General features: G+C 35.1%; 1 protein-coding gene across 2 annotated transcripts in view; it reads right to left on the bottom strand.

Moving 5' to 3' along the window:
• LOC141463894 (cadherin-9) overlaps positions 1–14,907 on the bottom strand; it is a 72,019-nt gene that overhangs the window by 34,760 nt on the left and 22,352 nt on the right. For both annotated transcript variants that reach the window (XM_074146566.1, XM_074146567.1), the window contains exon 2: positions 13,194–13,488. In XM_074146566.1, coding sequence (XP_074002667.1) covers positions 13,194–13,488 — 295 coding nt within the window. The remainder of the gene's footprint in view (positions 1–13,193; positions 13,489–14,907) is intronic.

Here is a 14,907-nt window from a genome sequence, read left to right on the forward strand (position 1 = left end):
AAATATAAGACTTTTTTCCTGTCCTCTTGCTTAACCACCTCAGTGTGCTAAAAAGGTGACTATTACTTAGGTGTCTTTTTCACGACTGTCACATATTTTGACTTTATGAGGAAATAAACCTTTCGATTTTTTGTTTATGTCTCCAGTATACTGTGTACATAGCCTTATTTATCACAGGCTATTTATCATTTGCCTTGGAGCAGAGTGAAGTAACTGCTATTGAGTTGGCTTTCTGACAGGAAGCTTTGATGAGAATTTGCAGTTTATTGGCAGCAACTCTGTTAAATGCAGGATTCAGTGGACAGAAAGTTATATTGGTTTTGGTTTTTTTTGTTTGTTTGTTTTTTTAATTACTAATTAGGTGTGAGAAATGTGTTTTGAATACAAATATATGAACAACTTTCATGAGGAATAAAATTGATAAAAAAACCTGCAGATGTACATTTTGCTGGATATTAAGAACAATACAGTGATTGCCATGAGAAATGTTGTAAACTATCTTGTTCCATATACTTATTAAAAGACGAGTATCGGTGTAGTTTTCAAATAAGCAGGTGTTAGACAACATAGTCCAGGAGAAACCGCTTCTTGCCTTCAGTTTCTCTGTGAAGGCTGTGTATGACACAAAAAAATTCCAAAATATCTATATGTTTGGCAAGAGGAAATAATGGTGATGTATAATAGAATTCAAGATGAATTGTTAATTGAAGAAAAACACACATGCAGTAACTGACATTTTTATAATTCAGCTTCTATGTTGCTAGAAATTTATTATCAATTCTCATACCTATTTTAATTACTTAATTGAAATAAATGTCATATTTTATTTGTGTAATATATCTAAACATACATATCTATTATATATACATATATACAAGTACATTTTGAGTCAGAAATTTACTTATTTAACAATACTATATCCATTATGGGCAGGCATTCATAGTCCTTCTACCTCAGTGGAGACCCATTTGATGGTGTCTTTTAGGGAGAATAGTGGACTTCTTTTGGGATAGTAATGTTCCTTTTCTGAGCTTGCTACTGTAAGGCTGGTGGTATGCTCCAGCTAAATCATTTTTAATAGAAGTATTCCTAATCATTCAGATTCACATGATATAAAGCTATCATTTTTCAGTAGCTCTACTAAAATTGAGGGTTAGGGGTGGAGGTACACAGGATAAACAAAGATGTGGGAGTCTGGACTTTTTTTTTTTTTTGTGATAGAGCTTTCTAATGAGACTGTTACCTCTTTGGAAGACCAAAAATTGTGTCAAAACATCTTTATGTACATTCTACTGTGTGTGACAGTTACTTTAATTTATATTGTATTAGAAAAAAATGTGTTTTATCTTACACCCAAATATGATCCATTGTATCTTATTTACACATTTTGGAAATATTTAGAAGCTATAGAGAAATCTGATGTAAAAAACCAACAAACCACAACCAAAAAAACCCTAACAAAACAATCAAACCACCCGGCCTTTGTGTTGTACTTTCAAAATAGATGCATGCATGTGTTAGCATGATTTAAAAAAATAAACCTGACTTTTTACACTTATTAGCAACTAAAATGTATATTCAGGCATTCAGAAAGCTGCCTTTGCTTTTAAAAACAACTGAAAAACTTCTGTGTTCAGAAGATTAGACTAAGTAAGCATCCAGATATGCTGTGATTTAACAGAATAAAAAAATGAAATCATACTTCTTAATATAATTTGTAATTTTCTTTTATGGCTACATATAGCCAATTATCAAACAGATTTAATTATATCTAGTTAATTTCAATTCCTGACTTAGATCTGTGTATTCAGTCTTCCAAGCCTACTACAGATCTGAAATTTGCAAAATCCCATTCTCAAAAAATCATTTAAGTGAAAAAAAGGATTTCTTTTAGACATGCAAAACTACACAAGTAATTTGACTACGTAGTGTCAGGAAAGAACTCTGTGCATTAACATGATATAAATAGAGACATTAATGTTAACACTTTAAGAGCAAGATCTGCCCTTAGAAAACATCTCCTCCCCTCTACTAATGTCTGCCATGTTTTAGTTTTAATAAAGGATATAATGCATGTATGCCTCTATTTGACATGTTCCTCCTGATAAAGACACAGGTGTTCCTAGTATTGGTAATGTTAATTAGTCCCAGCTATTCCAGTCCTTAATACCATCAGTTCAATTGCTGCAGGCTCCAATACGGTCACATAAATGTGAGAAGAGGCTCACCGCCCCTGCTATATTGTAGCCTGTTTTAAAAGAAGCAAAATTATTTGGTGTCTGGTAGCTGGAAGAGCTCATAAGGGAATAAATTAGGTGCCTGTAAGATGGCGACATATATTTACTGTGGGTCTGAAAACAGGTTGCACGTGGCTGTGAATTGTAACACAGGTTTATATCAAAGAGCATATAAAGAATTTATGTTCATATCAAGAGCTATATATACTAGCTGAAGCAACATGGCTGATCCTTAATATTTTCAGAATGTCAATGATATTTTTACTTTTTAGATGTGAAGCCATGAAAGATTAAATCACCTTGGTTTATCACCCTATCGGAAGGACAGCATCTCTAACAATGCAGAGCGTATCCCATTGTACTGCACTGCAGTGTGAGCAAAAGTGCTGATGTAAAGAATTCAGGCCCATTATGCTTTTGTTCAGAGATTATAGTGTTATAGCTGAAAATCTACTGAAATAAAAGGAAGGAAAATGGATACATCAAACAATCTTTTGTGGAAGTATGATACAAGAACTTTTAATGCTAATTTCAAGCTCTAATTTAGAGAGGTCCAGGCCTCCAGGTTGTTTTGTTTTGTTTTGTTTTCAATCTACAGAGATAATGGGAAATAATAAATTTGTTGCAATAAAGCAGCCAGGCAAAGAGTATTGCATTGAATCATTTCAGTGAGATAAAAAGGGGAGCCACATTTAACACAGCCCAGGCCTGAAAATTCCACTTAGCAAAATGACTCTCACTGCAAGGGCACTGTGATGTCTATTCCTGCAGTAGCTGAACACATTTTGACGTGTCTATGCTGTTAAAGTCTTCCACTAATTAGTGGAAAATTGAGACATACAGAGATTAAATGAGTTTGTAGTCACCTTAAAAGTACATCTCCAAAGTTTAGTCCAAACAGTTTACAAGGCCTAAAGTCCTTTCCAATGTCCCCCAGGGGTCAATACTCGGCCCAGTCCTGTTCAACATATTCATCAATGACCTGGACAAGGGAGGGGACAGAGTGTATCCTCAGCAAGTTCGCTGATGATACCAAACTGGGAGGGCTGGCCAACACTCCAGAGGGCTGTGCTGCCATCCAGCATGACCTGAACAGGCTGGAAGGCTGGGCAGAGAAGAACCTAATGAGGTTCAACAAGGGCAAATGTAGGGTCCTGCACCTGGGGAGGAAGAACCCCAGGCACCAATATAGGTTAGGGGTGGATCTTCTGGAAAGAACTACTGAGGAGAAGGATCTGGGAGTCCTGGTGGATAGCAAACTTCCCATGAGCCAGCAATGTGCCCTTGTTGCCAAGAGAGCCAATGGAATCCTGGGCTGCATAGGGAAGTGTGGCCAGTAGGTCGATGGAGGTCATTCTTCCCCTCTACTCTGCGCTGGTGAAGCCACAACTGGAATACTGTGTCCAGTTCTGGGCTCCCCAGTTCAAGAGAGACAGGGAACTACTGGAGAGAGTCCAACATAGGGCAACTAAGATGATTAAGGGATTGGAGCATCTCCCTTATGAGGAAAGGCTCAAAGAGATGGGGCTCTTTATCCTGGAGAAGGCTGAGGGGAGACGTTATCTATGTTTACAAGTACCTAAAGGGTGGGTTGAAGGATGATGGAGCCGGGCTCTTTTCAGTGTTTCCAGTGATAGGACGAAGGGCAATGGGCACAAGCTGGAACATAGGAGGTTCCATTCAAATATGAGGAAAAACTTCTTTATGGTGAGGCTGACAGAGCACTGGAACAGGCTGCCCAGGGAGGTCGTGAAGTCCCCTTCTCTGGAGATTTTCAAGACCCACCTTGATGCAGTCCTGAGTAATGTGCTCTAGGCAATCCTGCTTCAGCGGGGGAGTTGGACTAGATGATCTCTAGAGGTCCCTTCCAACTCTGACAATTCCGTGATTCCTATATAGTGCCTTAAAAGTCACCCATCTTGTTTACTAATTGCTGCGTTTGAACTGCTGTCATCTTATTTCTTCCTACAAGAAATAGTTTAGACCAGCGTGTCATGAAGGGTCAGCAGGTGGATGTTTATGGGAGCTCAGAGGAGGTCACAAACTTCTAAAAATGAGTTGACAGCGTCTCAGTTCCCATGGGACAGAAATATGGAAATTATTTATACCTTCCTGTGTTTACAGCAAGCACTAGCTACTTTTACTTGCTGACAGTACTTCTACTAAACCCCGATTTCTTCTAGCACCAACAGTGAGTGGTTACTCACAGGAGCTGAATAGATGGTTCTGGTTTTCCCATTGTGCTGCTGCAGATTTGTGGTGTCTTAATAAGAAACCAAACTTCCCCCCCAAAATGAGAAGAGAGAGTGAGGAGTCTTGTTTAGAAGATAAAAGGATTTTGGAGCTGAAGAAAAATGAATATGTCAAGTGATTTTTTAGATGAAGTTAGATGCTGCTGGATGAAAGCTGGATGGTTTTACCTGCTATACTTTGCATGCTCCTGTCACATCCCTAGCACCAGCTCTGGCATCTAAGCTCATGTGGTCTGACCCACGGAACAAAAGTAGCAGAAAGGAACACTGACCTCGAACAATCAATTTTTCTGATGATTTAGCTCTTAAACTTTCTTCTTTTGGGTTTAGAGGGACAGTGGGTAAGGCATAAGACAGCAGAACTAGGAGCAGAGAGACCAAAAGAAGGAAAAGAGTGCCATTCCTTTTGGCTGTAGCTTGAGATCTGCTTATCTATAATGTTAAAATGTTCTGTAAATTTTAAATTTATGAATGATTCAACTTCTTCAGAAGTACTGGCTTGAATCTTGTTAAGGCTGATTTTTGTCCCTCATTTCTTTTCAGATGTACAGTCTCCCAGTTTTCTTCAACTGTGACATTGATACATTCTGCACAAACTTTAAAGAAACTATTTCTGATTTCTTATGACTTTTGAAGAATTTCCCAAATTTTATAATTATGATTTATTTACTTAAGTTTCCTCTTTGCCTTCATATACATGTATGCCTCATATATACATATTAGATTTTATGTGATTGTTTATATTAGTTTTTAAAGTGTTTCTATTTTCTTCAGTCAGTAACAAAGAATAACGCAGTATTACTAACGGACAAAATTATTTATGTATTGATAAAATTAAAAAAGCTTTGAAGGAGAAAAAGTAACATATAAATTCAATGTTTACTTTTAATTTTATGGGTTTCATTGTGGATAGAACTGTACAACAACAATCATCCCAAAATGTTGTTAAAAATTAGTTACATTGCTTTGGCTCCTAAAAGGAAATTATTGCTTTTCATTTGGATCAGAGTGTATGTTTGTTTGTTTCTTTAGATCACATAAATATGTGGGAGTAATGTAAACTCATAGATTTTCCTCTGAGGATGGTTTCCTTCTGTTTCTTGAAGAGCAGGAATGTCTACATTGCATATGATTTTGTTCATCTAACTAAATATAGGAGAAATCTTGGGGAAAAAACCACTAGTTGTAAATGGACATTTAAATTTTATAGAAATTATATACAGTAATCATGTAATAAAGTCCAGGCAGGGAGATCCTAACACTTACATAGCATCCAGGTTGAAGTCAGTGGAGCTGTACAAATTCAAAATAACCTGTTTATGATATTAGAGCTCTAGTAAGTTCATTGCAGAGTAGTCTTCCTTTTTGCTAGGAAAATGTTGTCCATATTATATACATAACTATACAAATGATAGAATAATTTAAGAAAAAACAAAAACATGATCTAAATAAGATTCTTTTGACATTCCAATGGTTTTCTTTTTTAGCTGGAAATAAAAATTTTTAAAGCACCCCCCCATACTCTTCTGAAAAAATTCTGCCTCGTGCCAAATACAAAATATTTATAAAGCATTCCATGTACTTTCCTAATAAAAATGTAGTGCAAGCATATCACAAACAAAAATGCTATGCATGTATCTAACAGAATGCATGTCCAAAATTGAAAAAACTCCAAAATAACCCAAATTTCTTGGAAAAATAAATTTATATTTTTAACCATTTAACAAAAAGAGGATTTTGCCTTTTTCACTTTGATGGTTTATTTCAAGAAAATATTATGAGGCATTGAACTCTTCTACTTTCCTCTTTATCTTATTGAAAGGGATTTTTTTTCATTTAAAGTCCTGTATAAAAATAATAAAGAAGGTAAATTAAGAAAATGTTAAAAAATACTGCATTTAAAAAAGAGAACCCTATGCAGACTCTGACAGTTATAGAGGTTTTGAAATTCTTTAGTTATGGTAGCAAATACAAACAGAAATATAGGAAGTATTCTACCCACAGGATTTCTACCATAGTGCTTAGTTTGACTGAAAGGAATTCTAATACTATATTTTAACTGCAGAATGTAAAATATGAAAGTATAGATAAAATATTTATCTGAAATATATCTTTCTCTTAAAGCAAATTCAATAATTCATTTTAAAATAGAGTATATGTTAAAAATTAGCATTCTGAAATTTTTCAAGTCAGCAAAGTATTTCATAAGATTTTGGCAAAGTCAAGACAGTCATTCATAGCTTTTTTTTTTTTTTATAAACATCTGAAACCAGGGAAAATATGCAGAGGAGAAAATATAATTATTTCCTGCTGAAATATGAAAGATGAGAGCTGCCTCCATTTAGACGTTTACACACATCTGTAGATTAATGCTTACTGACATAAGCAAATTCAAAAATAGAAAATATGATGGTTACTGCATTTGGTTCAGTTTCTTTTTTTTTTTTTTTTTTTTTTACCGTAAGGCCTACTTGTTCTTGTAAGAGCTTCCTATACAAAATAACAAACTGTTCTTAAGAAATACATGTTTATGATTATGTGATGCTCAAAACATGATGTAACTAAGTATGACTAAATATGAGAGAGCCAACCGTGTCCTGGGCTGCATCAGGAGAAGTGTGGCCAGCAGGTCTCGCGAGGTGATTCTGCCCCTCTACTCTGCGCTCGTGAGACCCCTCCTGGAGTACTGTGTCCAGCTTTGGAGTCCTCAACACAGAAAGGACATGGACCTGTTGGAACGGGTCCAGCGGAGGGCCACGAGGATGATCAGAGGGATGGAGCACCTCTCCTATGAAGACAGACTGAGAGAGCTGGGGTTGTTCAGCCTGGAGAAGAGAAGGCTCCGGGGAGACCTTATAACAGCCTATCAATACCTGAAGGGAGCCTACAGAAGAGCCGGAGAGGGACTCTTTGTCAGGAAGAGTGGTGACAGGACAAGGGGCAATGGTTTTAAATTGGAAGAGAAGAGATTTAGATTAGATATAAGGAAGAAATTCTTTACAATGAGGGTGGTGAGGCACTGGAACAGGTTGCCCAGGGAAGTTGTGGATGCCTCATCCCTGGAAGTGTTCAAGGCCAGGCTGGATGGGGCTTTGAGCAACCTGCTCTAGTGGGAGGTGTCCCTGCCCATGGCAGGGGGGTTGGAACTAGATGATCTTTAAGGTCCTTTCCAACTCTAGCCATTCTATGATTCTATGATTCTATGATTCTATGAGAATGCAGTCTTACTTAAATCTACTAGTAGTTGTGATGCTTATAGATTCCCAAGAGATACTATAGAAATAGTGAACGATAATGAAACTTCTAACACAATCCTTGTGTAGTTGGTGTTGCAGTATACAGTAGTGCACTCACAGACAATAGCACAGTAATAAAAATGGCAGTATTACTACATATTACCCTGTGTGTTTTACTGCACTTTCATGTCTCTTTTTTTCTCTGTGTGTGTAAGTATTTTATATATATATTTTATTTAGAGTAGTTGTTAAATATAAGGCATGTTTAGGCATGCTGTAATCCTGTATGCCCAAGTTGAAAATAACCATATATATATTTCATATATTATGTTCTTCTATCAAACTTCACTTTCAGCTAAAGAAAAACTCGTTTACTCTGACTGTATTTGCAATAAAAGTAATTTAATGGAAAAACTATGAATTTTAAACTTAGCCATTAAAAATATGGCCCTCTATACTTAGGCATAATACAAATCTTGTCATGTAGAAATTCTGAACCAGGAGGTGCCTTTGGTTAGATCCATAAAATCTAGAAAGTAACAATTAAGTATGTAAAAATGAGTGCTAAGTTAAATTAGGCATTGTCTCTTTTCTTAATAGGATCTGTTCAAAGATAAAAAGTATTTTGTGAAATTCGCATCAGCTGCATGCTAACAATTTTTAATGGGAAAAAACAGTAAGCCTTATTCATTAAAATTAGCAAGGCAGGGACAGGAGGATGTAATAATATTGACCCAGGTGTTAAAAGGCATTGAACTCTACAGGACATCCAATTGCTAACTTCCCTTTTTCAAAAAAAAAATTAATAACTTTATTTATATCCTGAGGAATGTGGTTTTCACAAAGAGGTGTAAGGTGTAGTTTTGATTTTGTATTTTGGCTTTTTTAGCAATCATTTTTAATTTGGAAAAATACTTGGGTCATAGCTTATACTCGTGTAAACCTTGAAGATGAAATGAGTACATTTTAAGTATGATCAGGGCTGTACTTTTCCTGCTACATGAGGAGGAAATGAAAAGATTATTCTCAAGATGCATAATATGTATTTGGCTTCTCTGAAGTTTCCTCTTATACTAATAGTACTATTTCTATAGCCAAATCAGAATAGGTCATGCTTCAAATCCACCCATTCTTCATTGTGATAAAGAATGTATCTTACAGCTTTGGCACTCCATCGATTTAAAGCGTTGAACAAAGCGTTTGTTCCTTTACTTTCTAGATGATGTTTTGATTAAGCTTTATGAGTCTGTCTAGCATCTTTTTGTCATTTTTGAAATGATTTTTTATTGAATCAATTTACCTAGTATGACATAAAACTCAGGATTCTTCAAGTCAACTCTAGCCCTTTTTAAAAATATAGCTACAGCAGTTATTATCTTCCAGTTCTTCAGTATAGTGGCTGATTTTAATGAGAAATTCCATGTTATTGAGTTTTAGAATCTCCTAAACTAACTTTCTCATTTAATTTTTTAAGTTAATACCACTGTGAGCATTTAGCGTGATCATTTCCATAAAACCTATCTGAAATGACATTGCAGTCACTTCACTTCAATGATTTTGATTGCTTCCCATACTAACTTTGCTACACAGCATTTTTGGTATATCCATAATGCTGTTGGAGATACAACTGGATCCCATTTAAGCATAGCGAGGCTAATTTATGTATAGCTTGATGGCTGCAGTGTAGATATTGAAACATAGGATTAGCACAAACTAGTGCATGAATAAGAATTCGTATTTCCCCCCAGACTTGGATAGGTTGTGCTGAAAATCCACGTTACGCTTTCACTGTTCTTACTATCAAACTAGTTAAACATGAGTGAGGTTTGCCTGTTGGTACTGAAAATCACACATTCTGTCAGAGGTGTTGACTTATCATTTTCCTTTGGTGTTCTAGATCTAGTTATTCCAAGAAACAGTCAGTGACACAGTGAGAAATATGTAGTATATGATATGTCATTTGAATAACAGATACATATGGGGCTGGAAACATTGCTAGTGATGATTCCTCTTCAATTTCTCATTTTCCTGATCTTTCATAAATATCTGCTGTCATACTTGTTGATCTTGACAAAATAATAAATATAGTAGTTAAGAAAAAAAATTGTTTTTTAAGACATAAAATTCAGAGAAAGTGAAGGATGGGAAGAAACAGATTTTCCCACAAGTTTTTGGCCTGCTCATCATGAGTATATCCTTTACTTAAAATGCGTATAGTGTAATTGTATAGTTGTTTCCAGTCAGATAAGTTATTTGGTTAGGTATGCAAGAATCTGTGTATATATAATTATAACAAATTACCTTCATATTCTTAAGTATTTATGCAGGTAATGTAGGACTACATTGACTTTTTATCTGTGTAGTCTTAGTAAAGATCACCCTATTTCATGGATTCTTGCTTTTATTTTATCATTCTTATATTCTTCCATTACTATAGAGGAACATATAGAATTAAGGACACTTAATTTTTTATTCCAACATCTTCTAGTTTTCTGGAATGCATTTTTGTGATCTCAGTCTTTCTTCTCTCTTTCTTTTCATTTTCAGTATATTTTCAGTCACAGAATCATAGAATAATACGGGGTTGGAAGGGACCTCTGTAGATCATCTAGTCTAACTCCCCTGCCAGAGCAGGTCCACCTAGAGCAGTTTGCACAGGAACATGTCCAGGTGGGTTTAGAATGTCTCCAGAGACAGAGACTCCACCACCTCTCTGGACAGCCTATTGCTGCTGTGAATGGAATAACCTTAAATATACATTGGTCACTCAATAGTTTCTCAGTTTGTTCTTCCTTCATGACTTATTTTACACAACCCTCCAACCTCAAATGCCATTTTAAATTCTAAAGTCCAAAACCAACTAAAAGTTTTGGCCCTACTTCCCTACCAAATTTGTCTTTTGGACTTCAATTTGACATGTATCTAATCTGTTAACAGCAATATATACCAAAACCACTGAAGAGATTAAATGCTGAGGGGTAACCTACTTGCACAATTGACAATTCTGTAAATTTGTGATGTTCTGCAATAAACACTGTGTTCAGGAAAAAGTTGCTTGGACTGCATATCCAGACAAAGGAAATGCCAGTAGTTGTTCTTTAAATCATACCATTGAATGAAGAATAATTTCAATTGCTTAAATGTCATTTTCATAAGGCATTGGAGATATTTTAATGGATACCCTATCCAATGTGGAAAGTGTGAACCAGGAGCTACTCCCACAGCTCATTGCCACACTATATCAGTTTTGAGTTTAATTTTTGTCACTCTTTTTTCTTCTTTTTCCCTGAATTTTGTCATATGCCCTACCTTGTGTATATTTGCTGTCTTACATTCATAGAGCTTTCTTTTGTCCAGATATTTCAAGAGCTACACTGCCTTCATTATGTATTTTATGTGTTCTTCCATGTGCTTTATGAGGTTTACAAGAGTACCACTTGCTCACCTGTAAGTTGTACTCCACCTGGTAAGAATCTCACTTTTTCACTTCCGAGTTATTTTCTCCAGCTATGGCATCTGCTTCCTGGAGGAGTAGGACAAAGGGACTCCAAGAAGGAACATGTTTGTGTATTTCTTATTTACCCATATGTATATCCTGACTATTGAATTAAAATTCTTATGACTGACTTCAGAAATACAGAATTTCTGCTTTTTGAATGGATTTGTCTGGATTTGGGATCTTAGTCTCTGCTACCTTAAGAAATTACAAAAATACTTTTACTCATTGAAATTCAAATGCTAAAAATTGGCATTCCAGTGTAGTTTTTATATACCACAAATGTAAATGTCAACTAACCAAAGTAAAGAATAACTTAGATGCCTTTTTTACCTTCATATGGGAAGCTAAGGGGCTTTTTTTACTGTTGAAATTCTTTTCCTCCAATTCTTTCTTCACAGTAAACTCACCTTTACTTGTGTCTTTTATGGACACTTTTCAGCTTAAAGTACATAATGGTACTTATACTATCATCATCCTCATCAAATGTAAACATTTCATGGACTTAAAATTTGACAGGCAGTGCCAAAGCACTGGATCTTCTTCTGTTCTTTTATTCATGCTTCTCCATCGACTCTAATGAAGTTGGACTAGGTGATAAGGTTAAACATGGACATCATGCTTTTATCCTATCTATTCCTATAGAGCTTCTTCCTTACAAATATATTTCAAATTAAATATGACAGGCATATATTAAATATGCCAACAATCTTCCTTCACAGATTATCAGCAAAGTAACTTCTGATTGGAAAGGATTTCTCCATTTTGCATTTATCTTTAAAAGAATCATTCTTGGACTCTTCACATTAGACATAGTAGTGTAGGTATTCCCTTCTCAGGATTATAAAAGAGAGTTATAAAATAGAGTCCTGTTCCATTATACTTCTACTACCATTCTCATAGATAATTATTAGCTTCTGGACATTATTTTGCAGAGATACATATTAGTCACAAATGTTGATTGGTATTTCATTGTCTCTTTTAGCAATACCATCATCCAGGGCTAATTTTGCAAACCATTACAGTAATTCATGATAAGTAAATAATTCTTGAGAATTTATCTGTCAGATGTTTGCCATAGCATATGTATTTTATGCTTACTTATCTTATGAGAGAGACTGTCTCTGCTGAAAAAGAGTGGACCACTAAGGTAATCGTGATAACTTCTTATGAATATGTGCTGGTGAATATTATCTATCACTTTATATTATTTGAATAAATCTCAGATAATTATTTTCCTTTGATGATATGTATCTCACCTGTATTCTACTGTCACTCCACATTTTTACTTTGCAGTGCAGCATTTGTGAATAGCTGTAAGTTTTTATGCATGAAGAAATTTTTTTTTTTAAAAAACAGAGTTATTTCTTTGGGGAAGAGCTTCATATGTTTGGTATCTTAAAAAAACCCAAACAGATAAATCCATATTAAAAAAAACCACCAAGAACAACTACTAACATTGATACTAAAGAGAAAAAAAAAATAAAAATACAACACCTCCCCCCCAAAAAACCCACCCCAACTCATAACAAATTGTTAGGTATTTGTAGGAACATATTTTTCATCATTTTGATACATTAATTGATTTACATACTTACGTGCTTAAAGTTTTTTGTGTCTAAAGGTACAGAAAGGTTTGGTAAATCAGACTTTACAAATACAAAGAGGATACATTCTATACAAGTGATAGTCTCAGTAGTAACTGATAAGACAACACTATATGCTACATTCCTTGATGGCTTAAAAGACTAAAGAGTAGTTTAAAGTGTGGAAAAAGGATTAAGAAGTGGATGAAGATTAAACAAATAAATAAAAGCAGAAACAAGTAATTTCTGATACATTACTGGCAACAAAAATTGTTCCATGTTTATTCACAGAAACTGTTATTAAATGCCTCATTAATAAGTAACTTATAAGTTTCCAATCTACTCAAACTCATTTGCATTTTATATAAGGATAAGTTTTTACCTACCAACTCCAGCCATCTCCGGAATACTAGCGGTGTACATGTCCTTGGTGAATTTTGGTTCATTGTCATTGATATCGTGGATTTTAATGATAAATTCAGACTCTGGCTCCACTTGTCTTCCAGTTTTTCTGTCTATAGCTTTGGCACGTAGCACATACAGGGACTTTTCTTCTCTGTCCAATTTCTTTGCAGCATGAATATCTCCTGTATTTTCATCTATAATGAACAGACTGCCAGCCCCATCTCCTGTTAATATGTATTTTAAATTTCCATCTCCTTTATCTTGGTCAGTGTGTAGCTTCAGGGAGGTAGAAAAGAAGAATTCTATAAATATATGTATTGTTATTACAGACCAAATCATTCAGCATATATGAATAAATCTGTACAATCTTGACTATAATTGGGGTCAGTAGTGGTTATCTTGTGTTTCACTGTTGGAAAAATTGCAAATTTGAGACTCAGTCATACACAAAAAATAGCTCTAAACAAACGTATAAGGACACAGGTAGAAGATATTGGAGTAACATTTAAAATGACCAACTTGAAACAAAAAATTATATTTCCTTGAATAGTCTGTCCAGAAACTACCAGAAGTCTCCTTTCTGAAGATGACAGGGTGTGTAAAACTCTCAAGTTTCTATTTGCCAAATAACAGTTGTCTTCCCATTTATTGATTGCTAATAACACAACCAGTTACCTTGTAACAACATAGAAGAAATGGGGTTTAAGGATTACAGCTTCTGAACTTCCCAAAATCACCTCTAACTACTCTCATTTAAGCAACTTGTGTTTCTAGTTGGGTTTTGTTATTTTTTCCTTTAGGAAAACCTCACCTCTGTTAATTATTTCCTTCTTGCTAGTCCTCTTCATGCAGGAGAATTAATTTTCAAGAACACTAGGAGGTAAATTTTCAAAGCATCAAGTGGGATTTAACAGTCCTTTTCCTACTACGCCTCTTCGTAAGAGTTCAAATCTGTACCCTGTACAGTGCCCTGTACAGGCACTGACTAGTTTGCCATATAGCACCATTATGGAAAAGGCCCTAAAACCAAAGCCAAAGCAAACCACTGAAGATGACCCAGGCCCTATAAATTCTCACATAATACTCTTTTTTGGAAACCTATTTGTCTAATTTAATTTACAGGGACATACAGTTCCTTTTCGTGAGCATCTGCAATATAATTTTCTTACACGCTTGCAGTCACATCTGGCCACAGATCAGTCACCTGAATGTTTTTCAAGTGTGGAAAGAAAGAATCTTACCCAGCATTTTAATTTTTTTTTCTCTCTCTGAGTAGGTAAATCTAGTACATCATCCACCTGAAAAAGTATTTTTCAGTATCAGTAAAGGTGTTACTCTAGATAGTCGTTAGAGCCAAATAAGTTATTTTATGCCACTTTTTCCTTGTTTCTGTATTCCTGCCACTATTTATCTCCACGTTTCATAGCTGAGCCATTGCATCTTTTTATTACTCCACTGTATGGAGAGTGATTGTAGCAGATCTTCTTGAATTTCTTCACTTGGACTTTTGCCTCTAGTTTAACACTGTAGTCTAAACACTAGTGACCTGATTATTGTTATGGTCTTCTAGAGGCAAGACTGGACGAGATGACTATAAAAAATTTTTAGCACAATATATTCAGTGTATATCTATAATAAATATCTATGAAAAATCTTAAGGATTACTTACAGTGGCTTGAAAGAATGATATACAGC

This window comes from Numenius arquata, chromosome 4 (genome assembly GCF_964106895.1).
Source record: "Numenius arquata chromosome 4, bNumArq3.hap1.1, whole genome shotgun sequence".
Classification (NCBI taxonomy): Eukaryota; Metazoa; Chordata; class Aves; order Charadriiformes; family Scolopacidae; genus Numenius; species Numenius arquata.